The sequence below is a fragment of the Pocillopora verrucosa genome, chromosome 4, assembly GCF_036669915.1.
Source record: "Pocillopora verrucosa isolate sample1 chromosome 4, ASM3666991v2, whole genome shotgun sequence".
Taxonomy (NCBI): domain Eukaryota; kingdom Metazoa; phylum Cnidaria; class Anthozoa; order Scleractinia; family Pocilloporidae; genus Pocillopora; species Pocillopora verrucosa.
In genome coordinates, this window is record NC_089315.1 from 22,208,556 (window position 1) to 22,230,412 (window position 21,857).

Consider the following 21,857-nt stretch of genomic DNA (forward strand, 5'->3'; position numbering starts at 1 on the left):
GTTGATCACGTGACAATACACCACCTGCCCGCCGACCGCGGCAGAATTTCGTGAATTGAATATGTTGAAGTTCATATGAGACAGGTCTGAAAAATTTCGCTTCGGATCGAACCATCATTCTCGCCGTCCATATGCCGGTCTACGATGGAAAAAAGCGGTAAGTAAGGTTTATATTCCATAATTATTTAAGTAGCTTTTCCTCCTGCCTTGTGATCGATGACAGTTCTGGTTCGGTTGTCGCTCACACGAGTCTGGAAAATCGAATGTGAAGACTACAGAAGCTTCATAGGGAACCATGTTGGTATTTGACACCGATTGGAAATTGTGCTCTTGGTCTTCAAGATAAGTTTTCTCTTGAAGGGGTCTTAACGAAGAATCGTCCAGGAGAATTTCAGGTTCTGCTTACAGTCAGGATCAGCTGTTTAGTAGCGAGCTTAAAATGAATGAACGGCGACTGAGGAAAATAACCAGCATGGGAGTTCACGATTATTTAATTTTTTACTTTTATTCAGTTTTCTTGCCTTCCTTCAATCGGTATTGAATAACGCGTCTCGACTAACACCACAAGTTCGTTTTCTCCTCAGACTTGCAGCGCTTTCGCAATGAATGCGTAGCTGCCCATAACTTCTACCGCGCCGCACATGGAACAGCGCCTCTTTGCTGGTCATCGCGACTCGCGGAGAGCGCGCAAAATTGGGCAGATTACCTCGCTAGTTCCGTCGGCGGCTCGCTAAGGTACAGCTCTGACAAGGACATCGGCGAAAACCTCGCCTGCCTATGGGGCTCTGAACTAAACGGGCAGAAAGTCACACGGATCTGGTACGAAGAAGGGAAGTATTTTGATTATAACAAGCCTCGAGTTAACTCGCGTACGCGCTCCTTCTGTCAGGTGGTATGGGAGGGGACGCGAGAGCTTGGAGCGGGAGCGGCTGTCACCAAACATGGAAAACAGATCATTGTGGCACGGTATTTTCCAGCCGTGAATAAGAGAGATGTGACACGGAACGTGAAGAAAACTAGGAGCACGCCAGAGAATGAACAGCCTCTGGCGTACGATACGCGATGGAGCAGGCTCTATGTTGGTAAGAGACACTCTCGAATGTCTTTTAAATATGGCGACCTCTGTGTTTTAGATTTCTAATTTGCATTTTATCCTTTAGTTTTTCCACATGAAATAATTATTTTTTTCATTTGAGGAAAAAAAGGGTTGCTTTGATTGATATAAAAGTAAGGAATTTCGCGAGGTTCAAGATCACTGTGAAAATATTTTAAACATTTTTCCTCGTTAGGTTTCGTTTAGTTCTTGGTAATATATTTTTCTATTGTCGTTTGCTTGTTATTAATATGCACAACACGGAAAACTCGTGATCAACAGGAGGGTTTCAAATGAAGCGATTTTCCATGTTTACTGGATTAGAAACGATGCTGTTTGAAAGCGGTTTTTTAAAACAGAATCTAAACAAATTGTTCCAGCCTCTACTCAATCATGGGGAGGGTCTATTATTTTTGAAATGAAGGACAACAAACATACTTTCGATCGTTTCATCAAAGACAATAAATTTGGGTCGGTCAAAAGTGTCGCAAAAAACATAAAATATTAAAAAAACAAAAACTAGACATTCAACGAATATTCTCGAGTACGAGTACTGGACGCGGAAAAAATATTGTTTCAAAGCATGAGGAGTAAAGTCTATTTTTGAAATATAAGAATCTGATAGTGTCATGCGCCTTACATTTGACGGAAGTGGTTTCGCTTTGTTTTGGTTCGCTCAGTCTTCTCACAAGGGATTGATTTCGATTTGCATCAGAACTAAAATTATGTCACTTTCCTGATCTCTGTTGTCTTATTCAAATGATTCACAGAATATTTTCCCGGTTTATTCACACATAGAGAAACTAATTGTGCTAATTTTAACAATGGTTAAAGCATCGAAAAGAACCGATTTATTTGCTTTTGCTCTTCGTTACAACCTGTTTCTGTAAGCGGTGATATTTGCATATGATTTCTGAATTACTTCGCTCTTTTGTTCCGATTAAAGACTGTAAATTCAGTATCTCATTTACCAGCTTCTTCGCAAAATTTCACTAGAATTTCGAGTCCTCTAAGTTGTTTGCTACAATGTTAAGATGTCCTTAAATAATATACTTGTCTTGGATTTTTTTTTTTAATTTTAAAACTGAGGAACTTAGTATCGTTTAGGGCTAAGTGCGGTTTAACTGATTTTCTTTTATCGTAAAGCACCTGTTGAATAAAAACAAAAATATTTCGTTTTCGGCTTGGATGTAATCCTGGAACGAAGAAATACCTGTTCTGTCCTCCTAAGTATCAAATTATTTGTACAAGTCCTGTTTGTGTGTATTTGTCTAAACTTCACACTATACAGAGCTTGTACTTTCTCAATTTTAATATAAATATTATCGCTTTACGAACGAATTGTTAATATTTCTCGCCTTACAAATGAATCATTTTGCTTTACAAAGAACCTGGTAAACGACTAGCTGACACGTCACTCAAGCATCTTCGGCGTAAGAACAGTCCGTTTCGTTCAAAATTGTTTGGCATTGCGGCTTCAGCCAGGGTTAATCCCATATCGCATCCTGTAGATGGACAACATTCTTATCTCTTTATGAGAATTGTATGTGAATTTTAAACACTTTGATAAATTTGGTGGTAAGCTTGTAAACGAAACGGCTTTATTCATCAAACAATGAACCTGTCGATACACAATATCACGTTTTCTTTCTTTTTTTTTTTATTTTTAATTTTTAATTTTTTGTCCTGTACCAAATGTTTGATAATCGAGAATACCGCATTTAGCTTACTGGAAAATTTTAGCCGCACAGATTTTTGTGGCAAAATATCGAATGTGCATGCAAAATTTGTAACCACGTGTAACCCGCTATTAATTTACCGGAATACAGAATTATCTTAAAATTGTGAAAATTTTCTCCCAGATATCGGTTTAGAAACGTTTCCATAATAGCAACAGTAAAGCAAAGATTTATACACCAGAGCGTAATGAAGGAGAAAATTCGTCTGAGGAAATTCAAACTTGGAAACAATCAACTGTCTTTGCGCCAAACATTCTCTCTAAAGCAATACATTATTAAATTCTTTGTGTGGTTACTGGTAAGTACAGATTACATTTAAATTGTTTTTGCAATATTTTTCAAAAAGCTAGTAATTTTAGATGGTGTCCGTCTATTTGATATTACAGATAGAAATAGTGAAGTTTATTTTTATCCGTAGATAAACCAAGCTCTTTCAAGTAGAAGTAAAACCATTAGCCTCTTTAGGTTCCTTAAGTCGTTTTTCACCACTGATTCCTTGTGTCTGTAAATTGGTCATTTTTCAAATTGAATACGTTCCTTTACTCAAAACATTTCCGTCTGTCATTTTTAAGTTTGTGAGCAACACATCCTTAGAGCAATTTATCAAAGTTGTTGAGTTTGTTAGGTAGCGAAAACACGATATATGCAAATGAAGAAAATTTTGTAATGTAATCAGATAAATTTCGTGCGTAGGAAACCCTAATAGTGAAGACAAGAGTATCTGATTCCACCAATGTCTGCTTGTACGCGAATGTAACCTAAGGAGCTTGTGTAAATGAAAGAGAATTGAAAATATGTTGGTTCCTCTCTTGCGTGTCCTTCCCTTATCAAAGAGTGAAAACATGTTTTTGGTGGCAGTTGTGTGTGTGTGTGTGGGGTGGGAGGGGGGGGATTGTTCGATGTCTTTCAGATTGGATATTTTTGGTGACTATACCATGGAAAACTTCAAGACATGCCTGAACATTTACCAAAAAACTATCGGGGCGGTCCTTTTTGCATCATTTTTCATGCATTTAATCACAGAGTGACGTCATATAGTCAAGCTATTTCAGTTACTTCCACTGTTTAGCTCTCTAACTAACTAACGGACTTAATTTTCTCGTGTTTCAGGCCTTAAAGAGTTTCACGAAGAATGCCTGGCTGTGCACAATGAGTACAGGTTCAGACACGGTGCCGCTCCTCTTCAGTGGTCAGCGGAACTAGCTTGGGAAGCCCAGCAGTGGGCTGAGAATTTGGCGCGAAGTGGTGAACTTCGACACAATGATGACGACACTGTTGGGGAGAATTTAGCAGGAATGGTGGGTGGTGAACTAACTGGGCGGGAAGCGACAGATATGTGGTATGACGAAATAGAAGACTACAACTTTGATAACCCGGGTTACAGCGAAGATACATCAAACTTTTCGCAGGTAATGTCCTCTTGTTTTCTTTCTTTCTTTATCATTAAACATTTAATACTGATGGCCTTGATGTTATACGTTTTTGACGGAAGCCAAATAAGAAAGTGAAAAGCTTATAGGGTAAACTTTTCAAATTGTCCAAACTTTGGCTACGACTCCACAGAAACCAAACCCGTCTTTTTTCAGCGCAGGCAAGGAAAAGAGATCCTAAGAAGGCGTCGAGTTCGTTCGACGAAACAGTCTGGTTTATTGCTATTCAGCGCTATACTCGCATACAGATAGTCTCGCTATTTGGCAAACTGTGTCATATCCTGTTTCTTCATGAAGTTGAAGGTCTTTGTAGAAACATCGAACACTTTTGATATCCACGCATTTTATTTTTTGCTTGTGCCATCCCAGATTGTTTGGGTCGCTTCAGAGTCTCTCGGAGTTGGTAGAGCACTCCACGATGATCTGTGTGTAGTTGTCGCTTTTTATGAACCTCCGGGTAACATGGAAGGATCATTTGGGGACAACGTTCTTCGTATGGGGTCAGCGGTGCGGCAAAGAAAGAGTAAAGAGCCAAGAGGGTTTGTGCCGCCTACCCCTGGTGAGTCATGCCACAAGGTTTTTTTCCTTGACATATCTTTGCCTAACATGGCAAAATTCTTTGGCTCAGGTAACTATTATTTGTTTTCTTATCGTTATTGATAAGAAATTGGTATCATACTAAGATCGATAAAGAAGCAACCAAGTGATACCAAGGAAGATACCAAGGAGAATTGGAACAATAGCCTCCTCACGACAAATATCCGTATATCTTTGGAGTTTACCTTCACTAAATTTCAGGTGACTCGTCAGCGCTCTAAGCTGAAACGTTTTGGTGGCTATAATGACTATTTATTTGCAGCGAAAGGTGCCAAATTGATGACCTGTGTGCGGTGGTAATCTTGCGAATTTTAGCCTTTAGTTACTTAGTCTTCATAAAAATATTGCTCATGCTCGGTTGCTTTCAGCTGTAAAAATTTTCCGTTTTTTAATTGATTGCCCGAGTATGAAACCTTGACATGACACATGAAACTTCTAAATCAAATACCAGCCTCACAGCGTGCTCCAAATGATTTCAGCAGTTTTGCACTTCATAATATTTTAAAATGTGTCTTCCTTGGATTGAAATTTCGACTTCTCTGCTGGACCCCACTGATTTAAACCTTGTATTTGCCCAACAGACTTAGAGAGTTTTCGCCTGGAAATGCTCGTCACCCATAACTACTTTAGAGCCCGTCATGGTTCTCCTCCGCTAGTTTTCAGTGGGGCCCTAACAGATGAGGCCCAGTATTGGGCCGAGCGCCTTCTGGTGACTGGCGCCATGGAAAGCTTGGATAATTCGAGGATTGGAATAAGCGTGGCGGTGCTTGACAAGGCCCAAGTCAGCGGTGTAAAGGTAGGGTAGGAGATTGTTGTAAAGAGAATAGCCATTTTATTATCCTGAAAGATCATAGGACGCTAGGAAAATACAGCCTTGAACGTGAGACGCGCATTCTTTGGGATTTAATCGTAGATTGAAAAATCGGACTTATCAGCGCTAAATGAAAGCTAAAACCCAGGAACAATTATCTACCTTTAGCTTAATCGACCTGGCAAGGACTGCCTCGGGATAAAGCGTCCCTGTTTCCTTGGCTATAAGTGTCGCATGTACAATATATTCGACAATAATAGATCACTTTATCAATAGTTTGAGCTTTAGATACCCAAACTTAGTACGGTTTCCTACTCTCTATAGGTCTCTGAGCTCTGGTACAAGGAAATATTGAGCTATGACTTTGACAGTCCTGGCTTTAGTAACGAGACACTAAACTTCAGTCAGCTGGTCTGGCAAAGCAGTCGTAAGCTGGGTATTGGTAAAGCAACAGGTGTGGACGGAGTGACTGTCATTGTAGCACGCTATGAGCCTGTCGGCAATATAGATGGACTGTTTGTACAGAATGTCAAGCGACGAGGACACGAGAGAGGCAGCTGTGAACCAATGATATTCCACGTGGAATATAGATACCGTGTGCGAGCCGACAGCAAGTCCACTACCAGCTTTATGAGTTGGGAGCATGAAGGTTTGTACTTTTCCTGTTGACAAAAGGAACCTTCTTTGTCCTGCTAATTTAACTGTTGACACATATAAATTAAATGAGAGGGCAGGAGTTTGTAACAGCGTGAGTCAACTTTTTAATTGCAGTTTTCGAGGGACATGTCGTGAAAGTTTTGGTTACATCATACCATCGGCAACTTTGACTCTGCATGTTAGTTGATAATCTTACTTGACCAAACAGTGGTCTCGGTGAATTACAGAAAAGAAATCCACGTCAAAAATATCCCCTATCAGAATATTTACGATCTGGGTTTGTGACAATATTTACTTTCTGATTATTTGGTCATATCCTGGACTACTTGGGTGCTCTTTGATTTGAAATGTGTCAGGAGGCAAACATAAGTAAATCGTGACGTGAGTTGAAATTTAGGTGTGTCGTCGATGCAAAAACAAAGGAGGCAGTTCTCCTGATGAATAAAAATCCTTTTTCAGATGCGCCGACTTTTGTTGAACTACAGACTGGCTCCGTGAGGACGAGGTAAGAGTTATATGGTGCATGTACACGTTATCTAAGTAACGCATGCGTAACACTCGCTCATCATGATTTGCATTAAATGTGTCTGCGGTCAGGTTTGTGTTCTTACATTCATTCACGTTTGTTTGAGGCCTCGTTGGGTTTCTTTTAAACGCGCAATGAATATTTTTCGTTTCTCATGACAAAGTAAAGGAAAAAAAAACTAATTAAAACAGAGATATGGCGGATAGTAATTATTACGGTGCAGCAGGTAGGTAAACCTTGCTAATTTCATTCTTCCTAAAGTGGTTAAAAATCACACTTCCTCAAAGCTTCAAGCGTTTTACGGCAACGTTCGTTTGAAAAATTTGTAAAAATGAAGAATGAGAAAGCTTTCCTGACTCAAACAATTGGTTAATACGTTGATTTTGTCGCCACTTTAGTTGTGAAGCACCTCAAGGGACTGGACTTAATCGTGCAAAGTTTCTGTTAAACCGTTTATTAGAAGACTTGGACCGGTGTCGTAACAGCTGTTACCTTTCCCCTCCCCTTAGTATGGCCGCCAGTTTAAGTTGGAGGTATGAACTCGTCTTCCCGCTTAGCATTTTCTCTGAGTACGTTGACACGAGAGCAAAAAGTCGATGGTGCGGTGTTTGGCGGATGTCCACCCCTCTTTGCGTGAAATGAGAGATTGTTTGCTCACTGTACTTTTGGATCCATGATTTTAAAAAGCCTTGTATAATCGGCTGGTTTTTTTTTAAAAGGATTTTTACATTTATTTTTGAAATTTTGAAAGAGAATTTGATTTTTTTAATGCCTGTTAGAAAAATAGTATAATCACTGAGGAAAACACTAAAGACTGTTTTGACAAAATAGGAAAGAAAAATGCCTTTCAGTGTCAGTGATTTAGAATTAAAAAAGAGACTGTCGTTGTGCCATGACTTCGTGTCTGTAGCTGCCAATTCTTTCTTCCCGATGAACGAGTGATTTCGCTCATCCGTTTATTTTCCTTACCATCAAGTGAACTAGTATAAAAATTTCGTCTTTCAATGATTTTTTCCTTGGGATAACTACCTTATCCTGAGTCGAACATACCATGACTACATCAATGAAGAAAGTGTAATGTATGAGACGACGAAACGAGCACAAAAAGGGGGCAGATTAATTCACATTGTCCACAGTATACTTTAACTGGAATATAATGTAATCATACACAGGAAAACATATTGTGATTGGAAAATGAGTCCAAACCGACCATCTCTACGAGCACACATACCAAAAATATGCCAGCAAAACCAACAGCTTTGTTCAGTGTGGTGTGCGCTAGGTTTTCCCCATGGGTGCTTGGCTCTTTTAGTTCTCTCTATTTCAGGGTTACAGCCGCTTCCCCAGAATCAAGGATCGCGGATAATTTAGCGGCTTTTGCTCTCTTGTAAACGTAGTCTGACTTGTTATCGCATGTTATGAAATGTTCTTAACACTGTGCTAGGCCAAATCAATTAAAAAAATGTCTACTTTAGGTCCCTCTTTTAAAACAAAGCACTTCGCTAAAGAAACTAACAACTGCAATCTTCACTGATGTTCTCGGGATCGTAACTCTTTTGCTCACGAATAAGTCATTAGGCGGCTCTTGAGGTGATGGGAAAGGCTCTCTCTCTTTATAAATATGAAACGCTTTATTTAATGATTAAAAATCTCTGCTGTGCTGCTAATTGAATCGGGTAAATTTCCTCGTTTTCTGGTTCCATTTCGTGTTTTTGTTTTTAGCTGTGGTTTATCATTCTCAACAGTGGAATTCATTAAGGAAACACCTATTTTTTTTTTTGACCGAGTATTGATTACGTAAGGAATTCTTTGTTGTCAGCGCATGTCAGTCCTTGAAATAGCATCATATCACATCGTCATACTCTATTTTCATCTTCCTTGTTTATAATTTCATGATTGTCGTGTCATTCTGTGATTGTTAATATCCAATCACCCATTGAAATAGTTAGAGGGAGAAGAATTAATCACATAAAATTTGCTGAAGGGGTTGTTATGTGAATAAAAATCTTTCATAAATAAATTATTGTAGAAATAACAAGAAACAGTAAATTAAATGTAACTGTTGCTGAAATAAATGTCTAGTCATGCAACTGAAAACGCTTGCTGATAATTTTAATGAGCATTAACGCACAAACAACTTAAATCCTGTAAACCCACAAGAGAAAAACATTTGATCGTGATTTCTTGTTGTTAAGACTGATTGTAACTAAACCAGAGTAACTTAACCTAATGCTAAACAATTGTTTTCTTTCATTCAATAGCGATTTAAGTTTTATCTAAAGGCGCTAAATGAAAGTAAAAATATTTGTCATAAGACTCCTTACTCGTTTTACAAGGTAACGCAGACAGCCACTTTAGTTTACTTCCTCAGGAGAGAATAACGGCACTAATGCACTGAATGGTATTCATCCCAGTGTAATTAAATAGATGTGGTAACAGAGAAGCAGTAGGTTATTTTTTGTCCATTCTCTAAAGGTTCTCTGGCAGAACCAAAGTGCCGAAATTAGTGATCAGAATTGAGATAAAAGAGCTAGAGCTAGTTTCTCATGGGACTATTTGATTGGTATGTAGTGAGCCAAAGTAATCACCAATGAAAAAGGCAAACACTTTGATTCATTGAAACAAGAGCCCAACGATATTATTAGGTTATAAGACAAAGTTGGTGCTTTAAGGCCTCCGACTGTTTCTTTGTAACAAAATATCCGCCAATTTCGTGGCTTCTCATTGTCACTTTCCCCCTCTAGTGACTTGGACGAGTTTGATGAGAACGAGAATATCCTCCACAGGGCCCAGGCGCAGCAGGAAGTATCTAACAACCTGACAGTAAGCGACCATTTTACCCGGCTGGTGTGGATAGATCCTAACAGCCCTACTCTACAGAGGAAAGGTGTTATCGGGGAGCCTGCTAAGGATGACAAGAGTGGGCTGGAGGAGGATGAAGAGAAAGAGGATCCGCGGACAGCGTATGAACAGGATAACACGTCAGAGGCAGCTGGTAAGGGAATAAATTGTTCTGATTCAGCAGCAAATTTTGGGATGAAGAAGGAGTTTCTACCGAATTAGTTGGTTTGTTTGAAGAAAGACAAATTAAGGTGATTTGAACCACGTCCATTCGGCTTCAAATGTTTCTCTGGGAAATAGAAGTCTTCCTTCTTTAGAAAATCTGTTCGCAGGTGTTGGGAAATCATTCTGTTCTGGCCTTTTGCTACTTAAAGCATGGCTTCGCAATGATACCTATTTCAGTTTTTCCAAGTATCCTTAGCAAACGGATAAGTCTTTCTTTGTTTATTTCCAGATCTTACCAGTGTAACGGAAGAACCACTCTTGCATACCGAGGAGGGCGAATTGGAAGAGGCTGATTTGTTTTCTGATCCCGAAGATGATCTGCATCAACGTTTCTCTGAGGTGCGTCGCTCTCTTACATTGGATTCAGAGGGAACAGAACCAGACATGCAGAGGGCAAGCGTTCTGTCCAAGGTAGCTTTTTTTGAGATGTTTCAGCAAGGCATGGAAACTCAATCACCCTCCCATTCAGAAACCTTACTTAGACGCAGTCTCATTCAAGAAGAGCTGGAGGAATTGGCTTCCCGTCCGAAAAGAAGTTCTTTCCCGCAAGAAGAGGAAGTTAGAGGAGAAGAGGAAGTCCTGGAAGAACATGAGTGTCAGCTGGAATTTGACGATGTATTTCCTGCGCACAGGGAGGGGGACGAAGAAGATGTGCAATTAGACGAAGACATATTTGACGACGAGGCTGAAGACGAAGAAGAAAGTCTGGTAAGTGTTTCAGAAACAGAGGATGTGCTAGATTTTCCAGACTATGATACCAGACCAGAAGGCCTACAAGACCTTGAATTTGAGGAGGTCGTTTGCGTGACCCACGAGTTTTCAGAAGAAGAGCAATCAGCTATGGAGATCACTGATGCCTACCACGAGGATATTTCGCATGAGCATCCCGATAATACGGAAGAGGAGGACCAACCACTTGGTCCAACGAACTTGAGCACAGCTGATGAGTCTTACAGAACTGATAATTTTATATTGTGCGAGGATGAATCACCTGATTTAGTAGAGAACACGCCAGATAATTCTAGGGAAGAATGTTTTAAATCTAGTGAGCCAGACTTAAACGAACAAAGAGACTCATTTGAAAGAACTCCAGATCCAGAGTTTTGTTTAATGGCTTCGAAACAGGAAAACGTCGAAATTCGAATGAAAGAACTCTCAGCCAAAGGAGGACTTTCATTAGTGGAGGTGAGCGAGGACGCTAGTGACGAATCTGGTGATTTCAACGAAACTATGGAAGGAAAGCTTTTAGAAAATATTGTAAACAATGGAAGGCGTTATGAGCCAGAAAATGAAAAAACACCAATTGAAGAAACTTGTGAAGCTTCTTTTCGAGAGGCTGTGGAATCGGAAATAGATTTTGAAGCGTTGTTTGGAAAACTCCACGCAGATTGGGATGTATCGGAGAAAGCTAACGAAGGGCAAGAAAGTAGTAAAGTCATCTACCCCTCTGAAACAGTTCAAGTTCTATCACGAGGTCGTGAAAGTGAACGTGCAGCGAAATTGACACAAATAAGCCCTGATCTTGGGCCTTCACCTATTACAGATAATGACGACGATCTGGAAGAAGAAGGGAAGGCTGGGTTAGAAGTAACGCTAGATTACCAAGGTACAACATCCATTCCTGCACGCGATGAATGCTTCGATGAATCTACTCAGAAGGACACCATTCATGTGGTTTGGAAAAGCGCGAAGGATCCCGTGGAGCCACAAGCGCGATTGGTCAGTCCGACCCCGGAAGATAAGGCGGAACAGTGTTATGAAGCTCTTCGTCGAGATTACGGTCAGGAACGTGCAAAGGCTCTCGAGGAAACCGGCTTAGAACTTAATTTAGTGTTCTCCTCATCTGATGAGATACTTCCATCTGAAGAACATGTCGAACCATTAGATTACCATCAAGCATCTAAATCATCAACAGCGAGCGAGCCATCAGAGATCGTAGAGCACATTGATGCCGAGACTCGTCAAGTTGTGCAATCTAAAATGAACTTCGAGGACATGTTTTGTTCCCTAGACGAAGAAAACGCAGAGTGTGCGGACGAACTTTCGGAAACCGATCATTTTGAAGATATCGTAAGAGAATCCACTTCAAAAATCGGGAACGCACCAGAAAATTTTAAGGAGGAATGTTTTAAATCTAGTGAGCCAGACTTAAACGAACAAAGAGACTCATTTCAAAGAACTCTAGATCCACAGATTTGTTTAATGGCTTCGAAACAGGAAAACGTCGAAATTCGAATGAAAGAACTCTCAGCCATAGAAGGAATTTCACTACTGGAGGTCAACGAAGATGCTAGTGACGAATCTGGTGATTTCGACGAAACAATGGAAGGAAAGCTTTTGGAAAACATTGTACACAGTAAAAGGCATTATGAGCCAGAATATGAAAAAACACCAATTGAAGAAACTTGTGAAGCTTCTTTTCGAGAGGCTGTGGAATCGGAAATAGATTTTGAAGCGTTGTTTGGAAACCTCCACGCAGATTGGGATGCATTGGAGAAAACTAACGTAGGGCAAGGAAGTAGTACAGTCATCTATCCCTCTGAAACAGTTCAGGTTCTATCACGAGATCGGGAAAGTGAACGTGCAGCGAAATTGTCACAAATAAGCGCTGATCTTGGGCCTTCACCCATTACAGATAATGACGACGATCTGGAAGAAGAAGGGAAGGCTGGGTTAGAAGTAACGCTAAATTACCAAGGTACAACATTCATTCCTGCACGTGATGAATGCTTCGATGAAACTGCTCAGGAGGATACCATTCAAGTGGTTTGGAAAAGCGCGAAGGATCCCGTGGAGCCACAAGTGCAATTGGTCTGTCCGACCCCGGAAGATAATGCGGAACAGTGTTATGAAGCTCTTCGTCGAGATTACGGTCACGAACGTGCAAAGGCTCTCGAGGAAACCAGCTTAGAACTTAATTTAGTGTTCTCCTCATCTGATGAGATACTTCCAACTGAAGAACATGTCGAACCATTAGATTACCACCAAGCACCTAAATCATCAACAGCGAGCGAGCCACCAGAGATCTTAGAGCACATTGATGCCGAGACTCGTCAAATTGTACAATCTGAAATAAACTTCAAGGACATGTTTCGAGAAGAAAAACGAGCGTCACCGTATATGGAGGAAAATTCATATGTGGACTCGGTGAAGTACAAAGTACCTGAGGATTCCTTACACATTGCTGGTGAAACCCGTAGCTCTGAAATAACCGAAGAGGTGGTAGAACAACATGATGACGTGCAACAGACATCATTGGTCATGCATGAACAAACAGTTGGTAGTGTTACAACCCGTTCGACGTCCTCGCCGTCGGTTATAGCTGGTGATGGCACTTATGGAAAGAGTTTTGAAGAAATGTATGAAGATGTTTTTGATGAAGTGGAGAGAAGGGCGTCTTTGTTAGAGGAAGAAGACTCATTTCTCCATGAAGTAGAACCTATCACTCCTTCTTCCCCCAAAAATCTCGTTCAAGAACATCAAAATGTCGAACCCTTTGAAGAAATTGATGAAGAGCTCATTCAGGAAAGCAAACGGGCATCACTGCTTTTAGAAGAGGAAAAAAATAAAGTAAACGTTCAAACTGACAGCCCATCTTCTCCAAAGCACATTGCAGTGGAAAGCCGAAATTTCGAGACTTACCACGAACTAGAAGAAGAATCTATCGAGGAGTGTAACCAAGCATCGTCGTTTTTAGACGAAGGTACTCTTGTAGACGAGGATATAACTGTTTTGCCGTCATCTCCTGAGCACCTTGCAGGAGAAGGCGCGAATGCGGAGAATTTCGAAGAAGTGGAAGAAGAGCCAACCGCTGAAAATAAACGAGCCTCTCTTTTTATCGAAGAAAACTTTGCTGTCGACGAATTGACACCCACCAAAACGTCGGTTCCCATTCATATTGCTGGTCAAGAGGTGCGCATATCAGAATTTGTGGAAATCTCAGAAGAAGCTACGGCACCTTTAGAGCTTGCCCAGGAATTTGAAGAAAGTGATGAGGAGGTCAACTACGATTATGCCGTTACTAAAACCACTGATGGAAACAATGATGTTGCTGGTGAGGTTACAAACATAGAGCTTAGAGAGATTACAGACGAAGAAGAGTCACCAGAATCGGATTATGGTGAACAGTTTGAAGAATTCGAGAGTGCTTATCGCACTCAAGGACTCATGGAGCCAACTCGAAGCGCGCATATTGCTGGAGAAATAGATAACATTGTCTCTCGTGATGAGGTCATGGAAGACACATTGCAGCTGGAGGAAGGTTTAGAGTTCGAAGATAGCCTTCAACTTGTAACCACAACTAATATAGAGGACACAAACCAATCTCCACTACACGTAGCTGTTGAACTCTCTAACATTGAACCACATGAAGAATCCTCAGAGGAAGAAAAACCAGAAAAAGAAGAGATTGCAGAGGAAATTGAAGAAGCTGAGGTGCGAGCCACAACTGTTGCTCTTAAATCTCCTCAATCTTTACTGAGTATTGCCGCTGCTGCATTGGAACTCAAAATTGATACTACACAACAGGTCTCTGAGGTGGTAGAAACAAAATCTGAAGTAACGCAACAACATAGTGAAGAGAAACATCTCGAGGTGCCAGCTATTTTTGTGAACGTTGCCGATGAAGTATCCGATAATGACGAAGAAAGTGCATGCTATGTCGAAGAAGAACCAAATATCGAGACAGAAATACAAGAACAATTTGAAGAAACTGTCGTAAAATATAAGACTGAAAAAAAACCTGTCTCTGAGTCGCATGTTGCTGCAGAAGTTTGCATTTCCGAATTTCCTTCAAAGAAAGATGACGTGGAGGAGCAAACAGACTTTGCTGAACCTTTTGAGGAAAGTGAAGAGGGCTCTGTCTCAGAATTAATGTCCGAGTGTTCGTCGTCACCGTTGCACGTTTCTAGTGAACTCAAGGATTTTCAAGATTACGAAACAACTGGCGAGGATTATGGCACTGAAACCTATCAAGTCATGACACTCGATGAAACTAAGTTCGTTTCGGAAAAGTCGTTCTCGAAAGGATTGCCATCACTTTACATAACAGAAGAACTGTCGACACAAGCAATTTATGACGAAAGTGTCCTGAACGGGAAATCAGTTGCAATCGAAACGACTGAGGAGTACAAGAAAGAAGAGAAACCTTTAGAGACGGAAACTAGCATTTTCGTATCTCAACCGCTCTTGCAGACGGTTTCGGATTTTTCCGACTCTGATTACAATGACGGTGTTGGAGAGGAAGATGACTTAAGCGAGAGAGAGTTTTGTGAAGGATTTGAAGAGATGGAAGAGAGCGGCGGAAGAGATACACTGTCAGGAGAGCCAACTAACGCTGTTTCTAAAAGCGTGTTAAGCGAGTCGCAAGTTGCAGAGGAAGAAGATAAACTTGTAGACGCAACTGACAACGCACAGAAATCTAAGGAACAAGAGCTTGTTTATGTTCATCACTATGCAAGAGATGTCGAAAGAGAAAGCATTGTCCATACGGAAGGAAAAACGAAGGAAGACACTAAGGAAATCGAAGAAAAAGGTTTTACACATCAGATGCAGACGTTTACGACTGTGAGCCAGAGAGAACAGAGATCTGTGGAAGTCAAGTCTAGTTATCATGTTATGGAGAGCAGAGAGTCACAAAGCAGCGAACATATCTATACTGGAGAAGAAGAACAGCGAATGGAAATATCGCACACAATTGAAGAGACAGTTCAAGTTATTGCATCGAAAACAACGCGTCAGGTATCTTCCACAGATTCTCACATTGCTACTGCAAGTGAAGAAATTCACTACAAGGCCGACAAAAACAGTGAGGGTATACTAAAGGAAGAATTAAAAACAGTTCAAGAAATCTCCTTCACTCCAACAAAACAAACAACCCGACAAACCTCGTGGGAAAACGATCAACACTATGTAAAAAATGATCAGCTTAGTGAAAGTATTTTAGAGAAAGAAGTCGAGGATCAAGAAACCAAGAAGAATGAAAGACTACTTTCAGAGGACGAAACAGAGGTTCGTCTTTTAAAGAGTGAAGTTATGAAATCCAAGGCGGCTGAACAACAAGAATCCTTGGGGAACCCACATGTGATGATAGAACGGGAGTCAAAATTTGTGAGTCTTGTTCACTCTGGAGTTAGGGACGTTCGAGAAGTTCAACAGGTTATACGACAGGAAGACGTAACGGTCATTTTAAAAGATGACGAAGCTTCTCTTGAAGAAGAGTCAGCAGAAGAACACTTTGAAGAAGAAATCGATATTATGCGAATGGATGAAGCCTTGTCAGAGGAGGAATTCCGTGGCGAAGGAGCTGAAAATGTTGATCATAGCAGTTCAAGATTATCCAAGACCGATTCAGTAGAGGAAATAGACAGATGGGACCAAGAGGAGGGAAGTAAACCTCTCGAGGATGAACGAAAAAAACATCTCTTTGAGGAAGAAGTAGACGTCAGCGAAGTGCAATCTATCTATGAGGAGGAAGTGGAAATGCAAAGGGTCAAGCTAAAAGAGGACGGAGACCCTTCTGAAACTAAGGATAATGTCGTCAGTAGCACGCCTACTTTTGAAGAAGAAGTTGAGATAGCAGCACATGGAAGCACTATTCAAGCGGAAGAAGGCAGCTTTGAAAGCCAGACGGCTGACAATATGCAATTAAGACCACAGTCAACGGAGTTTGAGGAGGAATTGGAGGTATCTACACTACAAGAAGTTCAAGAAGTGGGCTCAGAGGATTTTGATCCAGAAGGTCATTCAGTAGCAGCGGTATTTGAAGAAGAGGTGGAGATTTCTGCTTCAAGAGAAGAGTACCAAGAACCCATGATGGTTAAAGACGAGGAACGCAAAACAGTTTACTACATAGAAAGTTCAGAGCAGTTTGTTGAAGAAGGACGTGCTAAACTTGTTGAAAAGAAATCCACACGAAGGCAGCCGCTTGATTTGAGCCAAGTTGATCTGTATGAGGATGAAGGAGCAGCAACACGGTATTACGTTGAACTGTCATCAACAGAGAGCCTGGAACGAGCTTATGAGGAGGTAGAAGATGAAGCACCGTTCACCGAAAAATTCGTGCGACAGGGAGATCCATTGGAAGAAAACCTTGAAGAGTTTATTCTCGTACGATACGGTGATGAATTTGAATCTTCTGGTGAGGAGGACCTTTCTGAGCAACGAGAAATCTACGTCATTCCTGAGGAGGATAATGATGGTGAAAACAACAACCTTGTAGAATACCCGAAGGAAGAGCTTGAAATTGAAAAGGAACCACTCGCGGAGAGTTTTTACGAGAGAGAATACAAAGACGTTGGTCTAGAGGAAATCCGAGAATCCCCAGAATTCGGAATCGACGATTCTCCAGAAGACGAATTGGATGAAGAGGAACAGCGTCAACTCGAAGAATATGAACGGCTGGAGTCATTTGTTATCTTAGAGGAGAAATTGAGCCAAGTGGAGTCCGATGAAGACTGTGATGATGAGAATGGGGGTTTCAGAGGGGAGGAAGGGGACGAAAATGTCTTCCATTCAGATGTACATTCTAGCAGTGACGAAACTTTGCACGAGGATGAATTAGGTGAGACCATGACGACTTCTTCGATTAGACATGCAGCAGTGTCTGCTGATACCGAATCAAATGAAGATAAAAATGTGGATCGCCAGAGTAGCGGCACACATCAAGAACTCGCTGAGGATTCCTTTGTAGTAAAAGATGACGAATTGGAAGTTCAGGAGGGTTTTGCTGAGAGTGCAGTGAAAGATTTTTCCAGTGAGGAATTTCAAACGTTACCAATACAGAAGGGTATTCTTTCTGATGAAGGAGATCGAGAGAACGTGAAAGCAACTCCAGAATCTGTTGAAAAAGAAGTACACCCCGAATCCAGAGAAGGAAAAGACAATAAAAACGAGCACAATCTAAGCAGTGACTCTTCTGGTGAACAAAGTATTTCAAGTGAAGGATCATTGTCCTCCACGGCCTCAGTTGATCTTGAAGGTGAGAGAGAACTTTGCTTTTCCTTTCAATTTGACATAAATGGGAATTTTTTTCCTTTCACTTTCAAGGTATAATGCTCTCTACTCTTTTTCGTGATGATTTTCTGTTCCTTGTATTATACATAATCACGGAGGGTTTCTTTGATAGAGCAATATTGTGACTAAACAAAATATCCTTGGAAATGTATTTTTTAGGATTAAATGACTTTGAGCAAGATTGTCTTTTGCAACACAACTTCTACCGGCGGCAACACCGATGCAAACCGCTGAAATGGTCTGAAGAACTCGCCGCTGGCGCAAAAGAGTGGGCAGAATATTTGGCATCGGTGAGCTCCCTCGAGCGCTGCGACGGGAAAGAATTTGGTCAAAATCTCGCAACTTCGCAAGGAAAAGAATTTAGTGGCTCCGAAGTTGTTGACACTTGGTATGGAGAATCATCAGAGTACAATTTTGATGATCCTGCCTTTAACGCCAAATGTGGTAATTTTACGCAAGTTGTTTGGACTTCGTCCTCTGAGTTCGGTGTGGGGAAGTCTGTGGCTGATGATGGAACTCAGTATGTCGTGGCGTGGTATAAACCTTCAGGAAACGTCGTTGGAGAATTTAAAGACAATGTAAAACCACCTAAAGATTCTTCTAGCCGAGTGCGAAGACGAAGGTCAAGTGCCAGGAGACGTTCCCGGTCAGGAATTCCGCCTTCCACTCCAGCGGAAAGAGGTAGTGACCATGATTAAATTAGAGACTTACTTGAGAACTTCAACTGCCGGTGGATAACTTGTTTGTCTACCGCGGCATTCATGGAATGAAAATTTTGAGGCATGCGGTTTCAAGCATGTCGTTATGTGTATTTTTCTAAAACAGACAGCTGCTTAAATTTACTCAAGAACATAGCAATTTTGGCAGATAATGGCGTAGCACACCAACTAGATAGAGGAAGTGAGACTATATGTAAGAATGGAAGGCCACATCTAGTTGGAAGACTAAGCTCGATTACCGATTAATTAAGATTACTCTTAAATACGGATTGATAACCAAATTTATCGCTTCATTGCCCTCGTGAGCATCCTCTTGCGCTGTTAATACATTGCGTTCATGAGACAAAGACCATCCTTGTTTTTTCATAACCTTATTTTGTGTTACTTTTTTTCGTTTCTGTTTGCCATTCTACACAGGTTTATATCATGTTCTGTTGTTTTCCTTTACTCACACTTTTCATTTTTGTAAGCTCATTTCCTCATTTTTTACGTCATCAGAAAAATTTAAAACCGAGTGCGTCATCTCACATAATTACTACCGTACATTTCACAATGCTCCTCCTCTGCGTTGGTCTCCATTATTGGCTGCCGAAGCGCAGAATTACGCAGATCGCTTGATTAAGACAGGCTCACTTACTCACAGCGGGCAAAAGGACCGCGGGGAAAACCTGGCCTACACATGGGATAGCCCGCTTTCTGCTCGAGGAGCGGTAGACTTGTGGTATGATGAAGTTCAAGAATACGACTTTGATTGCCCAGGTTACACATCCAATACGGGGCATTTCACGCAGTTAGTCTGGGTAGGAACAGAAGAATTTGGAATGGGAATGGCTGTAGCTCCCGATGGGAGACATGTGGTCGTCGGAAGATACTATCCTCCGGGAAACATCGTAGGACAGTTTAGAGCAAATGTGCATCCAAGGGAAATTGCTGGAATTCCATAGTGGGGTTTACAACGATAATACATGGTTAACAGTATTAGGAAAGTGATCTCGGACTTAGAAAAAGCGACAGATGAAATGGCCCGTTTTTAGTTGTTGTGAAGTCTTGGAAAGAGTATTTCTTACACGTGATATTTGGAATACGTCAGTTTTATTTGTCATATTGATCGTTTCACAATATTATCAGTCTCATGAGAAGTCTAATGGAAGATAGTTGAAACCTCTGTTAGACAAAATTGAGGTTCATTTTAATGTTTATGTACCATGAGGGCCAGCTTATGTTGAGCGAAACAGCAATTTAACCTGCCAAATTTACGTTATGAAGTGCCTTTCCGATCGAGATGCGAAAATGCAAGAATGAGGTGATGAGGTGTATGCACGTGTTTTAGTTGAGCTTAATTTTTTGGGTAATGCCTCTTCTTTTCTAGAAGACTGAGGAAATCCGTCACTAAATTAGGGACAATGAGGAAGTTCCCACGCCCCCGTAAAATTCTGAATTTAATCAGATATGCAGCCTTAGGAATGTCAACTATTCAGCTTTTGCTCAATTCTAACTCTATACTTGATCTTGACGGTACTGTCCTGTCAGACTAATCTTGGTAGTTACTCTAAATCATTAGTTAAACTTGAGCCAAGAGCGCATCAACCAAACAGACGGGATTCTTGATGATTTTTTTACCTTAAAAAATTTTAACCCGAGGCTGAAAAATTATCAAAAAGGAAGTTAAAAGCGTTACCTTTGAGCCATTTCAAGTGACGATGCAGGCACGAAAGACTAATTTAAAGGTGACACAAAACTAGATTTTAATTTAATTTTAAAGGTTTTCGTTTCGTAATTTCTTAAAGTTATTTTTAGTCTCGTTTTGGATGGAAAATCGCTTCAAAATGTTTTACAAGTCTGTTTTAGGTTATTTTTGTACTGGGTAAAGTATATGGGATAGAAGGAATAACTTTGGACATTTCCGCATCAATTTGCATTAGGATAGATAACTTCTAATGGCATATAAAAAGACAGTGAATAAATTTGAAGGCGCGCTCTGATTGGCGAGTCAAACTCCTAATATTCTTTGCCATTCTCCATCGAGTAACTCACGCGGGGAATTGCTACCAACGACTATCGTAATCGTTACCGGAATAAATGAGTTAAAATCATCTTTTTGTGCTATATTATCTCACTGTTTTGGTATATCTGATACAACTATGCACCTCAGTGTCGGACACTAGTGATATTTTCCTCGCCGCTTCGCGGCACGGTAAATATCACCACATGCCACCTCCACTTCGGAGAGTAACTGCTAATTATTAATAAGGTTTCAAAAGGATATTGAAATGCAGTTTGCGTCTGCGTTAGGATCGAGAACATTTAACCACTTATTGAATAATAATTAGCCTTACTTACTGGCTATCTTTCTAAAAGATTCTTATAAATACTAAACAGCAAACGTTTGTTGCGTTAAGAAATATGAATTAGAATTCTCTTAATTTATTGGAGCATGTGGGCTTCCAGGGACATTTAAAGAATGTATATTTGATTCCATATTTATTTTGTATTATAACCTTTTAAGAATATTTCTTTGTTAAAGAGAAATTATAATATGATATTTATTGTTAGATAGGCTGTTTAAATTGAGTGCTATGGAAATTATGAACGTAAATAAATTGCAGAGTTTAAGCAGGAATGCAACTGTTTTGATTAACTGATATCTACTGCCGATGGTTACTTATTCTACTTTTGCAATTTGAAATAATGTTGGAGTATCGCATTTTTGCTGCTTGTTAGGAATCACTTAATGGAAAAAATATCCGAATATCCCTATGCCTGTTATTATCTATGATGGGTAGATATTCCTTGGAAGGTTTAATCCACAAAAACTGCAGAAGTTTAAGTGAAGCTTAGGTAGTTTCATAATTGGACGTCACGTGACCCCAAGGTAAGCTTTGAGATAGCGAGATAAAGCACATCATCGGAAAGTAAGTTCTGATAATCCTGCGTGGCCCCTTGCTGAAGCTTTCTGCCTTGGTTAATGACTAACTGTAACGTGGAGGAAACTATTGATGCCCTAAACTGCTGTCATTTTACTGAATAGCTCTCGACCGTTGGCTCCATAAGATAAAAGAAGAGAAAGGGCTTACAAAATGAGTACCGTAGCTCTCGAGAGTAACACAAAAGGAATCTTTTCCAAACAGAAAAGTGACAAGTAGAAAGAAAAATATCCATCATGAATTGCCGAAGGGAAAGTGTTTGTTTGAACATCAAATTCTTAG

The 21,857-nt window shown here is 40.5% G+C and overlaps 1 protein-coding gene across 4 annotated transcripts; it reads left to right on the forward strand.

Annotated features, from left to right (window-relative positions):
• Window positions 1–21,271, forward strand: LOC131778699 (nucleoprotein TPR-like). Of its 4 annotated transcripts, none has more exons than XM_059095109.2 (12): window positions 1–157; window positions 585–1,082; window positions 3,943–4,241; window positions 4,632–4,821; window positions 5,441–5,655; window positions 5,995–6,319; window positions 6,787–6,832; window positions 7,252–7,386; window positions 9,598–9,848; window positions 10,149–17,897; window positions 18,092–18,613; window positions 19,150–21,271. In XM_059095109.2, exons 1-12 carry the CDS (start codon window positions 145–147, stop codon window positions 19,593–19,595), a joined length of 10,689 nt encoding a protein of 3,562 aa, XP_058951092.2. In that variant the 5' UTR covers window positions 1–144; the 3' UTR covers window positions 19,596–21,271. The 4 variants fall into 4 exon arrangements, with proteins under 4 accessions (XP_058951092.2, XP_058951094.2, XP_058951095.2 ...); XM_059095111.2 differs by having other exon boundaries at window positions 9,640–9,848; XM_059095112.2 differs by lacking the exon at window positions 7,252–7,386.
• Window positions 21,272–21,857: the final 586 nt, after the last annotated feature.

Bases quoted from the DNA above. Each gene is read 5' to 3' on its own strand.
- LOC131778699 (XM_059095109.2), top strand. The intron at 1,083-3,942 runs GTAAGAGACACT...CTCGTGTTTCAG, and splicing joins ATGGAGCAGGCTCTATGTTG to GCCTTAAAGAGTTTCACGAA. The intron at 4,822-5,440 runs GTGAGTCATGCC...TTTGCCCAACAG, and splicing joins GTTTGTGCCGCCTACCCCTG to ACTTAGAGAGTTTTCGCCTG.